The following is a 19,292-nucleotide window of genomic DNA, read 5'->3' as shown; positions in this document are numbered from 1 at the left end:
GAAGGACTTTTTATTGCATTTCCCCAGCAAAGTGATGGCTCTGCCACTGGGTGACACCTCTGGGAAAGCAGCGACATCATTTTGAAAGATGAACTTTCTTTTTTTCTGCTCCCTTTGAAGAGGGCTCTTCCTGCATTTTGTCACAGACCCACCTGCACTATGAGGCTCAGAGCGTCACTCACCACTTTGTCACCAATTTCAAACCATGAAGCAAGAGATCTGCAAATGCAGCAATTATTTCAAAAGCAGAAAAATAAAAAGAGAACTCAGAAGTTTCAGTTTAGTGTGAGAAATGCCTCAGAGCTCCAATACTGTTTGCCTGTCCTGGCTTGTCTTAACTCTCTTTTCAAATATTTTCCTTTTATATTTCTTTTCTCTCCCTATTTTTTTCTGCTTGTTCCAGACAAACATAATTTAAGAGATTATCAATGTATGTTCACTGCCTCCCTTGTCACCCTTTGGCTCCTTCTGTTGGCATTCTCCATTTCACTTAAAAGATGCGTGTTTTTTGGGTCATCTTAAGATGGATCTTAAAAGCAGTAATTGGATGCCTGAGCAGATTCCCCGGCACAGCAGGAGGTTGGTCCATTATCTTTTACCATCATAAAGTAATATGCTCTCGTCCAGGCTGCCCTCATCATCATTACCCATGCTATGGGTACCTGGTGATGGAAAGGGAGCAGGAGGACAGGGCATACATCATATCTGGACTCATCAGTCTTCCTGTTCCAGCCAAGACACCAAACTGTGCTCACTCACACAAGCATTCACAAGCATAAAGATGAGGAGAAATGAAAGCAGCCGTTTGTATTCCTGTACCGCTCCAATGTATTGTTAAACAATACATCATCACCCTGGCCTTCTCTGGCCACTTCTGCTCTCACATGATAAAGTCATCTATCAACATCCTCCAACGATTGTTTCATTTTACTCCTTTCGATTCTATTGCCTCTGTTGCATTGCACATCTTCTCTGTCAGGCAAGTGAAATCTAGAGAGCCATATATCAAACACATAGTTATACATACAGACATAAGCACTTATATGGCAGCTGATATGCAGAAATTCATCCTGTGTACAGGTAACATAATGTAAGCTGTTTATCAGAGCAGCAGGTACTGTACACTGTGAATGAAAGTACCCGACTTCATCTAATTAGGTGAGACACTTTGTTCCACTAGTGCTGTGACTGTGCTGCATGCCCCTGCTGTTTTAGTGGAACAAGATAACCACAGCATTTTTCTTCCATATAGCAAGAGTCATACAGTTTACAATAAGGCAGTGATGGATGGGCCCCGAGCGAGCAATCCATTAGCATCTACTACAGCTTAGAGGCTGATGATGAAGTAGTAGGACTAATTGAGGCTGCCACAGTATGCACGTGTGACATGCTATATGCAATGCTATAGGACAACAGACAAATGATGACATAATGACATGATGACACTTTAAAGTTTCTGTCTTCAAAGGATGGACTGGTATTCATTTTCACTGTGACTACATGCAGAAGTTGACCAACATGGGATTTTTTTTTATGGCCGATTCCAATATTTAGAAATCTGGGTGCTGTCCATGAGCACGCCTGCCTGTTAATTGGCTCAATACGCCCCACTGTCAGCTGATACAGATTACTTTAAGAATGAAACAATTGAAGCAATTGTGCTGACATCTGTGCATTATTTTTAAAAAACAAACATATTGTAACAACTTAATAACACAGTCACACAAACTGTCTCTCGTTTTGTGGTACAGGATTAGAGCATTAGATTAATACATTTTGCTGCTGGTGTATCACCTCCTGTGAGGCTTGCTCACTGCAATGAGATCAGAAAATTATCCGTCACCATTAAGAAAGGTGACATTTCCACAATGATTCTGAAACATCTTTCAAGAGTGAGGTCAAATTACTTGTTTAATGTGCCATTACAATTCTCAGAAGATAACCCCCGAGGCATCATGTGACTCATGCAAAGAACACTGTATTTGTGCAGTGCTATACTGTAGAATTGCTTATATTCCAGTTTCTCTAAGGGCATGCTGTTGCCATTATAGCCCTCTCAGTTCACCTAGCCCTGTCAGTTATGGTGAAAAGAGTTTGTACAATTGTACAGCAACAAAAAAAAAAAAAAAGAAAAATGCAGGGATGAATGGAAAGATACAGTCTGACAGATCAATCTCAGAGTGATAGAGTCTGCACATGTCCATATCTCACGTCTCTCCATAATTGTTAACATCCCACTTCACATTCTGGCCAGTTCTATTCATTCTGACTTTAATCCTGCTCCACTGTGGTTTGAGAGGAATGTGTGTATTTTTTAGCACTTACAGTGGAGCTGACCTTTGTGCCAGCTGAGAAAGGTCTGTGTCCAGAGGGCAGCTAAGCCAAGCTAAGCTGACAGTATGGATCTCGATCAGAGCCGGGTGAAGAAATCAGACAGAGATCAGGAGGTCATCCCCCTACAGGCACGGCTGGCTGCTGGTGAAGAACTCCTCATTGATCGCCAGAGTGTGATAGATATCCGGTTGAAATTGAGCAGAGGGGCAAAAGCAGGGTTGTTTCCCTGCTTTCTGGCCTCTGGGCCCTGGCTCAATGGCCAAACAGCAGGAGCAGGAGCAAAGCATTGCTGTACTAGAACCAGCATCAGTCAAAGTGGCATGCTCCTTCCTCTTGAGTACTCATTCATGTCTAAGTGAGCAGAGAGCTGGTTGTGTCCCTGGTGTCTGACCTTGATTCTTAAAGTGTGACTGTTGTTGAAATTCACGAGAGACACCCACTTCCTCCTTCTGACCCATTGATCTACATGTATTACACATATAGTATTCATGAGAACTGCAGGGGATCCATCTTATAAACTTAAAATATAGTACTTCTATGTCCACTCATGTTTTATTCACAAGCTTCTTTTTATAACATGAGGGTGCAATTCATGACCACTGGGCTCCAGAGGGTGGCTATATCCATCCAGCGCCAACACTTAATAATTCCTATTGTGAAACTTTATTTTGTAAGTATAGACACTATTAAGCACTTAATGTTCTTTCATATTTACAGACAGGTAGGTTTACAAGACATGCCCTGAAGATGAATGAATGCAGCACTGTCATAATGTAATTGTAGTACATAAAACTACACTATATCCTGTCTTAAATGTCTTAAACTGTTATGCTTGATAAGATGTCAGATTGACATTTAGAAAGACTCTTTGCATAGCAATACACATTGATTAGGGATTCAGAACAATTATTATATATTCATAACTGTGGGTGCATTTGTCCTATCCGCAGAGTGTCACTGACACCTCCCTGCAGTCAAAGTTTACTCATAAATCATGTGCACTCATAAATAATTTACAGTTGAGAGCAATTCAATGTGACTAAAACGTCAATACCACCCATAAAAGGTGTTAATCCTCTTGCATAACCGACCAAGCAGCTCAGATGAAAAAGAATGAGTTCTTGATACATTGCTGGTTACCCTTCTTTTGAAGTTTTTGAGGGCAACAATACAATATAAATTATTTCACCATTAAGCTCAAGAGTTTCTGTTCAAGTTTGTGCACCACATTTTAATTTAGAGAAATATCCAAAAGGATCAGTGCAAACCATTTTTTCTTTTGTGTTTGTTCTTACTTTGCTGCTTAGCAAGGCCACTGGTTTGTTTTAAAGTTAAATTAGGGTGTGACATTTAAAAGGAAGAACTTATATATATATATATATATATATGTTTTTTTTACACTGACCAAAAATATTCAGACTTACATGGGCTGGCGGGGGTCGTTTATGTTTAGTGCCTTGAGTAACTATGCCATTTCATTAATTGTTGTAGGAAGTGGGATAAGTCCTGATAAGCTTGTGTGTGTTTAAGGTTAAGTGTAAGGTCTTTAGGTCAGCGGCTTTGGAGTTTCCATTCCAGACAGTGATTCGTGTGGTCAGGATCCTATCAGTGGTGCCTTCTTTGTAGTACATGATAAAGACAGATTGAGTAAGTTTCACCTTGCTCAGCTGACACAGGAAATGGAGATGATGCTGTGCTATCAAGTGTGGGTGCCGCAAGAAGAGCATCTTTCTGAAGTGAATGATAATGTCCACTGGAAAGAAACATAAAAGTTGTTGGTCTTGTTTGTTGGCCCACCGGCCAATCTGTATTGACTGTGGTTTACCACTGAATGTTCAGTAGGAGGGAACCGATGAGCTAAAGTCAATAGAGATGATTCTGACATTGCTGGCCTTCTTTTAACCATTTGGACAGGCCTGGGTGGTGAAAAGATGTTGCCATATCATCAGTTGTGGAGTTGGAGTGGCAAGAAGTCTGGAGGGGTTGAGTGTAATTAGGAACCTGAAATTAACATGCTGCAATTCAAACAGCACATAGGACTTGAACATATGGGACCTGAATGTCCAAGGTGGAGATGGTGGAATGCTTTCTATCTATTCTTTGTGTGAACAATATCCAGTATATTTTCCCTCCTGTAGCAAGCTTGACATCCTGAAAGAATTTTGATTGAAAAAAAGACTGTCAGAGTCAACTACACATGCTGAGGACGCCAAGATCCTTTGGAGTGTGCAGTACACTCCTCGAACTTTTTATGACTGTGGTGGCATTAGCCATTTTTTGCAGTGGTCTGCAGGACTAGTAGTATCACAGCAGCAGGCTGAAAAAAAAAACTAGATGAATTGATTAAAATGGCCTAGCTCTGTTCTAGGCTGCCCTCTAGAGTCAGTGAAAGAGTATGGGGATAAGTTCAAACTGTTAGCCATCATGAACATCATCTCCCACCCCCAAAGGACAGTAAGTGCTATGCCTGCAGTGTGTGAAGGAGCTACTGCAGGTTCTTTGTCCCTGCTGTCATCAGACTCCAAACATATTAAATTCTTCAGTTCGCCTCTGAATTCATATACAGATTGACAGCATTTGAAACCAACATCTGACTGACTTGCATATTTTCTTCATACATACTTGTACATATGATTGAGTTTTTGACTTGGCTACTTAACAAGATCTTGGAGAGTGAGAGGATGCCAGAGGAATGGAGGAGAAGTGTACTGGTGCCCATTTTTAAGAACAAGGACAAAGGAGACGTGCAGAGTTGTGGAAACTACAGAAGAATAAGGCTGATGAGTCACACAATGAAGTTATGGGAAAGAGTAGTGGAGGCTAGGCTGAGGTCAGAAGTGAGCATTTATGAGCAGCAGTATGGTTTCATGCCAAGAAAGAGAAGCACAGATGCAATATTTGCTTTGAGAATGCTGATGGAGAAGTACAGAGAAGGCCAGAAGGAGCTGCATTGTGTCTTTGTAGATTTGGAAAAAGCGTATGACAGGGTGCCGAGAGAGGAGCTGTGGTTTTGTATGAGGAAGTCTGGAGTGGCAGAGAAGTATGTTCGAGTGGTGCAGGACATGTATGAGAGTTGTAAGAAAGTGGTTAGGTGTGCTTGTAGGTGTGACGGAGGAGTTCAAGGTGGAGGTGGGGCTGCACCATGGATCGGCTTTGAGCCCCTTCTTGTTTGCTGTGGTGATGGACAGGCTGACAGATGAGGTTAGACAGGAATCTCCATGGACCATGATGTTTGCAGATGACATTGTCATCTGTAGTGAGAGCAGAGAGCAGGTGGAGGAAAATCTAGAGAGGTGGAGGTTTGCTCTGGAAAGGAGAGAAATGAAGCTGAGCTGCAGTAAAACAAAGTACATGTGTGTAAATGAGAGGGACTCAAGTAGAACGGTGAGGTTACAGGGAGTAGAGGTGAAGAAGGTGGAGGATTTTAAGTACCTAGGGTCAACAGTCCAGAGCAACGGAGAGTGTGGAAAAGAAGCGAAGAGACGTGTGCAAGCAGGTTGGAACGGGTGGAGGAAAGTGTCAGGTGTGATGTGTGACAAAAGAGTGTCAGCAAGAATGAAAGGAAAGGTGGACAAGACAGTGGTGAGACCAGCAATGTTGCATGGTTTAGAGACAGTGGCACTGAGAAAAAGACAAGAGGCAGAGCTGGAGGTAGCAGAGCTGAAGATGTTGAGGTTCTCTCTGGGAGTGACGAGGATGGATAGGATCAGGAATGAGGACATCAGAGGGACAGCTCATGTTAGATGTTTTGGAGCAAAAGCCAGGGAAGCCAGATTGAGATGGTTTGGATATGTTCAGAGGAGGGACAGTGAATACACTGGTAAAAGGATGCTGAGGTTAGAGCTGCCAGGAAGGAGGACTAGAGGAAGACCAAAGAGGAGGTTCTTGGGTGTGGTTGAAGGAGGACATAAGGATAATTGGTGTGGGTGAGGAGGATACAAAGGATAGGGTTGAATGGAGGCAGGTGATTCGCTATGGCGACCCCTGAAGGGAGCAGACGAAAGGAAAAGAAGATACTGTGCATATGATTATGTATCATGATTTATTATTATTATTATTGTTTTTCCATAGTGTATTTTATTTTGCGTGATTTCATATTTTCATTGTAATTTTTCCTTACTGCAGTAACACCTGAACCTTTCTGCCAGGGGATCAACAAAGTGTTATCTAATCTAAGTGTTATCAAATAAAATCCACCTCCTGTCAGAGCAAGAGCTCTGGAATTTAAAAAGTGAATTGATACACAAAGGTAATCGCAATATAACAAAAATTAAAGGAAAAATGTCTAAAACAATCAAATGCACATTTACAAATTTATAAATTACCCTGTGATGGACTGGTGACCTGTCCAGGGTGCAGCCCTGCCTTTCACCCAAAGAGAGTTTGGATAGGCTCCAGCAGATCCTTGTGAACTTAAGGATGGGTCATGAGGGAATAGGAATAAGCGGGAATAGATACTGGATGGATGGTTGCCACAACTGTATGTTCACTGCTTTGATTTGACAGTACAATTTTTATAATCTTTACGAAAACAGCATATAGTACACCTCTGCACTGCTTTATGCTCATACATTTAACAGGTGATCAGGCAGGTGCAGGAAAAATCTGTTATTAATAGTTGATAATGATCTAAACACCCATTGTGTGCTAAAATTCCTATGACCTTGAATAATCTCAGAGCACAAGCAAAATGATAACAGGTGCTAGTAAAATACAAGAATATTCTGCATACTGGTAATACTAATGCACTGTTCACAACGTAGATACCATTATTATTAATACAAATAGGCCTCATTTCAATTAATTCAATTAATTTAAAAAAAGGCAGACTATATGATGTGTTGCATTTTGGGATTTTTGAGTGTGATTCACTTTGTTAAAGAGGTTTTAAGTGATTTCTTGATTCAACAGGTCCGGCAGTAATCGGGGGTTCTGGGTGTTCATTCATGATTTAGCAAGAGAGGGCAATTACTTTTTCACATAGAGCTAGGCAGGTTTAGACAGCTTTTTCCCCCTTAATAAATGAAATCATCATTTAAAAACTGCATTTTGTATTTTCTCAGGTTATCTTTGTGTAATATTAAAATTTGTTTGATGATCTGAATCATTTAAGAGAAATATGTCCCCCCGCTTCTAGTCTTTGGTAAACTGACAGCTGTTGGTTTACCATACAGACATGAGAGTGCAATCAATCGTCTCATATAACTCTTGGCAAGAAAGCAAATAAGCACATTTGCCAAATTGTTGAACTGTAACATACGGTGGCCGACAAGGGCAAACGTGCCGCAACGGCCAAAACACATGTAAGACAGAAACGGCGAAACGGCCAAAACACACGCAAGAGAGAAAACGCCCTCCATGTCTCCCAACGTTGTATGACACTTTTGATCAAGTAAACAAATGTAATAGAACATTGTTAGCACATATTAGCGCATGAGAACAGTCAGAGGATGTTCATTCTGTTGCAATTCAAAACTATAGCTGCGTCTCATTGTGCAGCCTCTGAAATGAGACGCGGCTTATATCACTACGTGTCCCTCTCACCCAAAATTTGTTCATATCATCCCTCAGTTCGGGGTCCCCCTATCGGCCTGGCGCACTTCCGTTGTGTTTTCTCCCTTGCATGTGTTTTGGCCGTTGCGTCGCATTTGCCCTTGTCAGCCACCGCAGTAACAACATAAACATTTACATTAAATCTTAGTTAAATCAGCAGTATCAGGAGGTTTGAATGGTGGAAGCAGCATATTGTTTTAAATACTGACTAAGGTACCTACATAATCAGCCCTTAACATACCTGCTAATAGCAAGGCACTAATTCATTGTGTCCATTTAATCCTCGGTATGATCTCTCATTAAACTGACACTTTCTGGAGTGACTACACTATCAAAGCAGTCATTGAGTTAATCTTCTCTATACCAGCCCCAGCCAACAGTAATGAGCAAATCAGATCTCTGACCAGCGTGTACATCAGGCAGGGCACTGCCACTGAAGAGCACTTAGAGGTGTTTTAGGAGGCAGCGAGGGATGTTCGCCAAGTGGAGATGGGTTTTTGTATGCTCTATACTGCAGCCACCTTCATCCCATCAGCCAGGAAGAAACAAAGAAAAGAGGAAGACAGGAGAGGAACTGGTTCATTCTCGGAGGCGCAAGAGTAGAAAGAGAAGAGAAGGGAACAGGAGAGAGACCCTCATTAAAAGGCAGTGTTTTGGCTTCACAACCATCCCACCACTTCAATGCGCTGTCATGCAGTGATGTATCGCTCTGCATGGTGCTACCAAGGCCTTTATTTCCACTCTCCTCCATGTTTCTCGCTTCTAGCCAATTAAACGCCCACTGGAATTGAGGGGAGGAAGTGCCACATTGAGCATTGCACAATGTAGGGAGAGGAGCTGATGAAAGGATATGTCTCTTTTAGTCTACTTAATAGCTTGAGGACACTGTCTGAGTGGCGTTTAATGTCACCAGCGTATAATTCACTAACACCCTTCTCCCATTTCAGCTTCCTCACATGTAGGCATACTTTATCACCAAGGGATGAAAATGTTTATCAGAACTATGAATATTTCATTTACTATAGGTTAGATGACTACGGCTATACTTCATGGCCTTTTCTAATGCTTTTGTTCTTGAAATGACATGAAAGATCATAATGAGACTTATGTCCAACGACAAGTCATCAATCATGGTGGTAAAAGGACCAGATTAGGTGTTCTGACATACAGGGCTTTTAATGCCCTGAACTGTGCTTTTGGGTTCATCTGGATAGGGCTGCTGGCTGTAGGACAACCACAACAACAAACAGTTGCCTTGAACAGGTGTACACATTTTAGGATTCTTTCTTCTCTCTGCTGCACTTTGAATAATGCAGGCCCTAAATTCCCCAACCCAACTGCTTGACCTGTTCATTTGCAGCTGTAGCCAAGATGTTGGAGTCAGAATCTGGATGTGTTAGCACAGGGTAGAGGCAGGGGCTAATAGCAACACCAGTATGGGCAGATTCACTGCTTCTCATGCTGCCCATGTCACTCAGACTGACACCATAAATCTCACTTATTTTCAGATCCAACTGAGACACAGAAATTACTGCCCAGAACACATTACCAGCCACAGCAGTGTGCTGAATGCTAACAAAGAGATCCTTGATAAAGCAGTCAGGCAGTTCTCTCTCAGATTATTGAACAAAAAAACTCTTATCTGTGAGACTTGAAGGACAGATTGGCTTGTAAGTAAAGCACAAACACAAGCATCAACAACATCAAATGAACTATGAAGCCTGCTGCATGCATAAAGTATAAAGAAAACTAAACTGTATTTAAAAATATTACAAGTACCCATGCTTCCCAAAAAGGCCTTTTAAGGTGCTAGAGTTAAAAGTGTATTAAGTTCAGAGTGTTTGGGTGAGCATAATTTACAAATAACTGCCCAGCTCTTGTGCCATGACCTCATAACCATTATAAATCAATAATCATGGGATATGTCTATAAAATACTGCCACATTTACTTTGAAAAACAGACCATAATTGTGGTGTAATTGTTTGTATATGCAAGTGTAGCATGTGCAGAGCATAATGTTTCATGTGAGGCAAATGTGAGACATAGGTGTGTGTCTATACCTGGGTGCATGTTCACTTGCACATGGGAAATGCTTTGTTTACCAAGAGCACAGAGAGGAGCCTGGAAGCTAAGAGGAAATCTACAGCCGGAAACTGACAAAACAGCAATATTGTTTTGTCATGTGCAGAACTGGAGGGTAAAACCCATGGTAAAACATCAGTAAGAACATGAAATAACACAACACTTAAAAATAATTTTCAGTAGAACTGATGAAACAAATGTTATATCTGAGTATCTTTTCCTTCTTAGGAAATTACTAGGCAATTACCAGGTTATTGTCTGTTGATAATAAATGTTCTGAGATTATTGTAATATCTTTTAGGACAGAAATAATATTTTTGTGTTGTCCTTTTAACATTAAACACATTTGGAGGACATTCTTAAACTCCTACCTTACTGTTCATGTGCAACTGACTTCAGTGTGTTTATTTGGAAAGAGTATATTTGTAATTTTGGTAGCCACTACTGGCCATAAATTTCATTTAAAGTGGTTAAAAGGTCTCATAAAGTCTTAAACGTATACCTGTAGAGGCCCTAAACAACCATAAAATATGTTGACTGTTTTATTGCATAAGGTATGATAATTCATACTCAGAGAGGAGAACTGAAGTTCAGTTCAGAAGTAACATTCATTAGAAGATGATTAGTGAAAACATTTCAAAATTTGCATTTGTTTTGGATTCTGTTACTTTAGGCAAATAGATTATTTTCCCATCATATATTTCATCATTGAAGATTTCTTAAAAATAGTTAAATATCATCTCATCTTGTGAACCCAAAAGCATGCATCATCCCATGAATTCATTGTCATGCTCTATTACAAAGGTTAAATTAATTTTGTGAAATTGAAATCTAGCATCTCAAATAAGAAAATCATTAAGCTATGACTACAAAAAAATCATATCATGGAAAGACAAATTCGTCAAGATTCAAAGGGCCATATTTCATTGCATTTTCATTCAGACTGTTGTGAGGTGATTCAGTAATGCTACTGATGTGCACCACTGGTGTCCATTTTGTGTTTAATTACATTGTCTCTGTCTGAGTGTGTGAACCACTGATGCATCATTGTAGGATCCCATAGTGGCCTATTACTGCCAGGCCCTGCTCTCTGCTGCTCTCAACCTTCTGGGTCATCTCCAGCTGTTGTAATCTAATATTAGCCTTCACTTTCACCAGGTCCCAACCATTTACCCCATCATGTATTATAGACGACCCTCTGGAAATGTAGGAATCCCAGCAGACACAGAATTAATTTACAGCAACCCTCAATTTTAAGGGGAATTGAATCAAAGTCTGCAGCATGGGGGGAGGGGAGTTATATTGCTATATAACACTGTCACACTCTATAAAATTGTAATGAAAAGCCATTTGAAGATTAAGTGTTTTTTGTGATTCATTGGAATCTCTTGGCTCAAATAACAATCATCTGCCTCCAAAGCTGAATGATCTCAGTAATTGATGCTTACAAACGACCAGGCTCCTCTCAACCAAACTTAATCCTCCTCTTCTCTCTCCTTTTTTTTTTGTTAGGTGACTCTGACGCTCAGGCTTACAAAAATGGTGGAAGTCTTTTGGAAAGCAAGTTAGCAGAGCAGTGTACAAATGTCGTGTACCTCCCTGGTGACTTAGGAATACACATGAATACGGTGACAGGAAGTCAGAGACTGTAGATTGGTCCTGTCTGTGCTTGTCAGGTTTAGCAATATTACTCTAAACAAATGTGACATTTTATTCAATAGGCATCACTCCAGAGTTGCATTCCACTGTTACAAGAAAAATAATAGTAGCTATCATGATAAAATAACACAGACATATCTTTAGTGCTGGCAAAGAACCAATAAAAAGTAGAAAAAAAAAAAAAAAAACAGCACGTCTTGGGGTTTCTGCCCTTTTAAATTAAAGAAATCCATGCAGGGTTTTGTGCAAGGCAGAATGATGGGTTTTGGTCATGCTGTAGCATTAGCTAAAGTCAATTTGGTTCCCCAGTAGTAGGGGCTTGGCTACGTTCATCATGCAGAACAATTATTGAGAGGTACACTTTGACCTCAATGGCAGCTATTTACTTACTGTGGTGCCCAGGATTCCATAACAATCTGTGTAATTGAAGTCTAATTTCTATGGGTTGAATAGTCAGAAGAGACAATCCAATGTGCACAACTGAATTTAGCCAGTAAAAGTTACCTCAAACTTATCTTAAATGGCTCCAATTATCTTCTGTGACTATAGCAGTGTGTGTATGTGTAATGAAAGGTTAGGATTTCTGTTCGAAGTAATGAAGCTATGCCACTGAACTTAAACAATGGAGACTGTCTAGACCACTGAGGTCATTCAGTACCTCTTACTATAGTCTATGGGCAAATTACAGCATTGGTCCTTTTTACATAAAGCCTAATTAAAAGTGACTGGACACTAAGTACTAATTTAATCAAGCCAAAGTTGACTGAATTATGGCAAGTTAAGTTTCACCATGAATTTTATGAAACACTGAATAAACACAATGTTAATCAACTTATAAAGCCAAACTACAACCATATAAGTACAGTGCCTTGCAAAAGTATTCACCCCCCCATGGCATTTTTCATGTTTTGTTACATTATAATCTAATTTAAATGTTTTTTTAATCTGAATTGTATGTGATGGATCTGCAAAAAATAGTCTTACAGCCAACCACATGGAAAGCAAAGCTCACTACTATTCTTGGCCCTACTGGACTTTATCCAGATGCCATACACCAGACCACCCACCTAGATGCAGAGGAAAGTGTAGCACAGAAAAATCAGTTAAGGCCAAATTAGTTTCAGCCAGCCTCTTGACAACCAAGAGAGGGATTTAGGGAATAGAAGAAGAGTATTTTATTAATCCCTAAGGGGAAATTCAATTGTTACAGCAGTTATTCTAATTTAAAGTGATTACATTTAATATTATTTAAATTATATTAATTGATACTAATTAATAAAGTAATTAATTTGTATGGAGAAAAGTAATAAAGTAATTCTTCATTCTTCAAAAGGGGTCAAAAGTATTCACCCCCATGGCATTTTTCATGTTTTGTTACATTATAATCTGTAATTTAAATGTTTTTTTTAAACTGAATTTTATGTGATGGATCTGCAAAAAAAGTCTAAATTAGTGAAGCGAAATGTGAAATATATATAAAATATGTAAAAGAATTTTTAAAAATTAAAAATCTGAAAATTGGCATGTGCATATGTATTCACGCCCTTTGCTATGAAGCCCCTCAAAAGTTCTAGTGCAATTACCTTCAGAAGTCACATAATTAGTGAAATGAAGTCCACCTGTGTGCAATCTTAGTGTCACACGATCTTTCAGTATAAACACACCTTTTCTGAAAGGCCCCAGAGGCTGCAACACCACTAAGCAAGAGGCATCACACCACGAAGACCAAGGCGCTCGCCAAACAAGTCAGGGACAAAGTTGTTGAGAAGTACAAGTCAGGGTTGGGTTATAAAAAAATATCCAAATATTTGATGATTCCCCAGAGCACCATCAACTCCATCATCTTCAAATAGAAAGAACATGGTACCACAACAAACCTGCAAAGAGAGGGCCGCCCACCAAAACTCTCAGACCAGGTAAGGAGGGCATTAATCAGAGAGGCAGCACAGAGACCAAAGGTAACCCTGAAGGACCTGCAGAGTTCCACAGCAGAGACTGGTGTATCTGTGCATGGGATCACAATAAGCTGTACACTCCATAGGGCTGTGCCCTATGGAAGAGTGGCCAAAAAAAAGCCATTACTTAGTGTTAAAAATAAGAAGGCATGTTTTGAGTTTGCCAAAAGACATGTGGGCGACTCCCCAAATGTATGGAGGAAGGTGCTCTGGTCAGATGAGACTAAAATTGAACTTTTTGGCCACCAAGGAAAACGCCATGGCTGGCGCAAGGCCAATACATCCCATCACCAAACGAACACCATCCCCACAGTGAAACATGGTGGTGGCAGCATCATGCTGTTGGGATGTTTTCAGCTGCAGGGACTGAGAAACTGATCCGAGCCGAGGGAAAGATAGATGGTGCTAAATACAGGGATATTCTTGAGCAAAACCTGTTTCAGTCTGCCTGTGATTTGAGACTGGGACGGAGGTTCACCTTCCAGCAGGACAATGACCCGACGCATACTTTCTGATGCTAGAGAGAAACAGCCAAGTAAGAGAGGTGATGTTACAGCAAATGAATGCCTGCTAATAGTGTAAAAAATGACAGATTTTTCAAAACATATCAAATCTTAATATATGAAAGCATTTCAATAATCACTTTTTCATAGTATCGACACTTCATTTTCAGCATGTCAGTGTCTCTCACTTTTTTCTCAGACATAGACACACTCTGCTGCAGTGCCCCACCTCCTCACACTCAGCCACAGACCTTGCCTTTTTGTCACTTGTCTCTGTTGCTCTGGTTCAGTGTTGCCAACTTAGTGAATTCCAAGACCTCTTCAGGAACTATTATTCAAAAAAGCAACTAGTGACTTTTTGGACATACCTTAGGCCCTTTTTCCAGAAGAGAGTCACCAGGACGACTAAGCTCCAGTCACGTCCATAGTAGCTTCAGGTTAGGGGTGTGATCTGTAGGCTGCAGCCAGACCCTTTTCCCTCTTGCTACTAACTGCTTTGCAGCTGCAGCGTGATGACAGCATTAATCTAAGTAACTCTGCGTAAGATGACAGCTAACAACTTTGAGTGTGTTTTAGCTACTTTCCCCTGAAAATAGCTGCCTGTACTGCTCCAGTTAAATTTTAGGCTATTGGTAACGACACAGTGGTATGTTGTGGATTTTGTTACTGTGTTGAGTCATTAGATGTACAAAAACTGTTTATTACATTAATTCTGTAGACTCTGCTACTAACCAAAAAAGAAGTCAAACCTTCCTGTCAAGTTGTTACTTTGTTATATTTATTTCAATAAAAATCAAAAGTTTTATACCATCAATACTGTCTCAAATTATCTCTATGGTATGTAAAAATGGTATTGAATATGGATATTGTTTTACAGTTTTGTATGGAAATTAGAAATTCCAGTATTGTTACATCCCTATTAGCTATACATATAGACTAGATATAACCAAATTCACCCCCCACCCCACCCACCGAGAAAAGCCATCCAGGAATCTTGGTTACGTTGTTTGTCATTCCCTTTGAGGCAGTAACAACATTAAACCCGTTTAAGATGTAGAAAACTAACTAAGTATGTTTGCTTAGCAGAGTACTGTAGGACTAACCAGAAACTCAGCCTCTGGCTGTGGTGGAATTCATATATTTGGTTGCCAAAATGGTGGGCAGGACCTCTAGTGAGCATGTGCAGTTCAAATATTCTTATCTTAAAAAGGGCGGGCCATGCAGCAAAGGTTTCAGAACCACTGGATTAAGCAAACAAGTTCAGATGTTTTATATTTTAAGAACTCAAAAAAACCACAGAAAACTACTAAGACGAACCACTCCCAAGTGAACTCTGGAATGTAAGGTTATTTTATGGATAAGAAAACAGTGTGGCAGGAAATTGATTGTGGGCATATTCTCCCTGCCATCTGTAAGGATTTTTAGTTCTTTTTTTTTTTTTAGGTAAAATACAGTACAACCTTTCTATGTATTAGGTTTTCAGGCTCACCAGAAAACTGTAAAACTATTTTTCCAACTTCACTTTGTAGATTTTATTTTCTCTGCTTTTGTATTGTTTTGGCTTTAAATGTTTCAATAGGTTTCCTGATGCCACTTGTTATTGTTTACTACATACCTTTCAGTAAACCTCCTTAACAAAATGTATAAACACAATTATCAAATATCAAAAATTTGTGATCTAGAATCTGTGATGTCACCTTCAACTCATTCCACATTACTGTGGCCTGCAAGCATAATGTTTAGAACATAAGGTTTGAGAAAGTCACTGAGAAGAGAGGCCAATCACACAACTGAAAGTAGAAATGGCATTCATTATGTATTCTAAACAAGACAAGAATATGAGACATCTCCTAGCAGTGCTCTTCTCAGGCAATTACATATGCACAAGAGGAAAGTTATCACAGCCAACACAGAGGCTGCAAAGCCAGCCTTCAAATTGCTGTGGATCCAAGACCATATGAATAAAAGCTGGATCAACCCTGGCAATAGAAACACTCACTGACTTCATGTTACAGTATATTTCTGATACTGTGTCTGAGCAGAAAGGGAAATGAGTCATAGAAAAATGCTCATGTAATAGAGCATGAATAATTTCACAGCATGAAATCTAATTCTTTCAGCATTTGACTAGTTTCCTGTCAATAATCAAGTCAAATCTAAATCTATCCATCTGTAATTTTGGTGACTAGCCAACCACAATGTTAGGCTAATTACTTTCAACAGTTAGCTGGCTAAAGAGTGCGACAGTAAGAAGAATGTTTCTTTATTCATCCAAATAATTACATTCACAATAATTAGAATAACCCCCAAATAACTGTGGTTAATTTAATATCTATTCATATTCTATTAATTCAGATACTCATAAAAACAATTACTGTAAACAAAATTTTGCATCTTCACACACAGGAAAAAAAAATGTAGTTCTAAATTAGACTAGTTGTATAGTAGAATTTAAATAGCAAAAAACATGCACTTTTGCTCCTGTAACAATGACAATGAGCCCACCAGCTGCCAGCAGTCACTAGATGTTTACCCAGCACTGCTTCTGATTTCACTTCATGTTACCCAGCAATCACTATTTGAACTGTGACTGTGGATTGTGCAAAGCCTCTAGTTACCTGCACTTTTTTATATACTGAGCTGGTAATTACTGGTTGTCCATAACTGGGTGGGTTAGAGACCTGCCAGGTCAGTATTATGCTAATCACTCACTCACTCACTCTTTCTGGCTCTAGGACTCCGAGATTTTGAATACTGCCGTGCTGACTGGCAAGACTGTTGCTGTCCCAGTAAAGGTGGTGACCATCGGAACAGACGCCTCCGTTAACGATGTCTCTGAAGCAGTCAAGTGTTGCTCTACAGATGAAGACGTGGTCAAGGTCAGTAAAATGATATTAACCTCTATATCTCTTCAAACCGGTTGTTATTAATACTTTACCAAAACTTGCATAGGTTTCTAAAAGCACAGTGCAACATCAAACTGAACCTGTGTGTAAATGTCACATAGTTACTTCCTTTTGTAATGAAGTACACACCTGCTGCTCCCCTTCAGAAATCTCAATAGCTCTAGAATGACGTTTATTGTGTATATACAAATGTACTTGCATACATTAATAGATTTAATTAATTTATATTAAATTAAAGCCAAATCAATAAATCATATAGTCAGCTTCCTTGAGCAGACTATTGGTAGCTTGCAAGTCAATCCTGGATTTTAGGGCAACTTAAATGTAGCACCGGATCAAACCAAAAAAAAGGACGAACTATAAACATGCATTTAATTGCTGACACTATAAAAGGTACTGTTGAGCTTTACAGACACTGCATTAAAGCTTATGTGAAATATATAATATTTAATATTAAAAGATCATGGCAGATGATATGGTTTTGGATATGGTGCACATTTGTATCAATACTTCAGAAACGATTAAGAAGCACCAGCTCTACTTTTCCCTTGTGTTTGGAGCCCCTATGAAAGGACACAGGACACAACAGAACTAAAAGCCCCTCACAGTGTTATAAAGTTGAGCTCTGGTATTAATGGCTTTGCGCTTCAAAAACCCTAAATGCACTCTACTCCAGAATCCAAATGACACCTTATTAATCTGTAGGAAAAGGAAAATGACATCTGTTGTTGGTCTGTTTCTAATTCCAAGTAGCTTAGATGTTGCTCATTATCAAGAAATAATACACCACTGGGCGAAGGGCTCGTTCCAATCATGTTTCTCGTTAAAGCTGTCAAGATCACAAACGATAGCAGGATACAGAAAATCAAACTCAAGTAATGTACACTAAAGAACAATAATGAAACAAAATCAAAAAGTAGAGAAGGATATTTGCCACATCGATCCACTTATGTCTGATACGTGATTTAGGGATGGTTAAGTGAGTTCCAGTGGGAAATTAAATAGCAGTCAAAGATGTTCAAAAAAATAAGCCACAGCTCCACTGCTAAGAGAGTTTGTCCTTCATGTTTACCACTATTCACTCAGGATTTTTTTTTTTTCTAATCATAGCCTGCAATCATCTATGTAAACATGACTAATTCATCTAATTTTGACCTAGGGAATGAGCAACAAGTAAACTCAGAGTGACATTAAACTTGAATAATGAATCACTACACATATTAAAAGATTTTTCTATTCATTTCTGGTATTATAATTACAGTCAGTTTGAAATAAATACCTCAGGTCACATGCTTTTTATTTTGGTCTCTGTGGAGATAGCTCTTGATTAAACAAATTGTATCTGAAGTGTGTAAGCAGAACTATGGCTCTGCCTTCATTTTTCTATGTACATTTGGGTTTTTCTGAATTTCTAGTTTTGCCACTTACAGTAAATTTAGGACCATTGTGTCTACATGTAGTCTGGGTTGCTGTATTACATATGTTGTGCTGGCTGAGCGTGCATTAGAGAATGTCTGGAAGGACAGCAGGAATACTTTAACTTTACATCGCTCGTTACACAGTTTGACATGTATCAGCTATGGGCAGTAAAGTCATTTTCAAAAACTTAAAGCAGCAATGATCAAATTTTTATGGAAACCATGGATCACAGTATGTTATGTGAATTACTGAACCTAGGAATAAATTTCAAACTGTAGTTCTGCTGAGCTCTATGAAGTATTATAGCATCTTTTATTTTAGTTATACATACCACAACTGTTTACTGTTTTGGTTCACTAACTACTCTCATATTATCATTTCAAGCAAGAGCAGCAGGCAAATGTCAAAACAAATATATAAATGTTAGGGGCGGATAAAAAAAAAAAAAAGATTCACATGGGAATTGCTGGTCATGTCTTCAACAATTCTAAACCAATTCACAACTGCTAAAATCCATTTTAGTGATAATCTTAAACTGCAGAAACAGGTAAGGTCACAGTGCAGCACACAGAGCTATGAGATTTAGCTTATATTGTTAGTTCATCTTCAGAAAAGATTTTAAGCGCATTTAATGACTTGATAATGAGTCTGAACAATAAGTGGGTAGGATTTTGTAAATACTTCGTAGCCCATATCCAAAGTTGGCAGTGCAGAAGTCCGACATTAAACAAGACCAGCTCAGAATCACTTAAAAAAAAAAAACTGCAGGGGCAAAAAAAGAAACTTGTTTCTACAGACCTGTGACTAGGTACAGCATTTCAGATAATGGTGGGTCTCTCTGGTGCTAACATTACAGCAGAGACACCGTTCTCCACTGCTG

General features: G+C 39.3%; 1 protein-coding gene across 1 annotated transcript in view; it reads left to right on the top strand.

Moving 5' to 3' along the window:
• Positions 1–19,292, top strand: part of si:dkeyp-14d3.1 (transmembrane protein 132C) — a 135,975-nt gene that overhangs the window by 99,413 nt on the left and 17,270 nt on the right. The window contains exon 5 of the mRNA XM_026321615.1: positions 16,823–16,966. Within this exon, the coding sequence (XP_026177400.1) occupies positions 16,823–16,966 (144 nt within the window). The remainder of the gene's footprint in view (positions 1–16,822; positions 16,967–19,292) is intronic.

The sequence above is a fragment of the Mastacembelus armatus genome, chromosome 9, assembly GCF_900324485.2.
Source record: "Mastacembelus armatus chromosome 9, fMasArm1.2, whole genome shotgun sequence".
Taxonomy (NCBI): domain Eukaryota; kingdom Metazoa; phylum Chordata; class Actinopteri; order Synbranchiformes; family Mastacembelidae; genus Mastacembelus; species Mastacembelus armatus.
The sequence above is the reverse complement of the archived record's forward strand: the minus strand, read 5'-3'. Positions and strand labels throughout refer to the sequence as shown.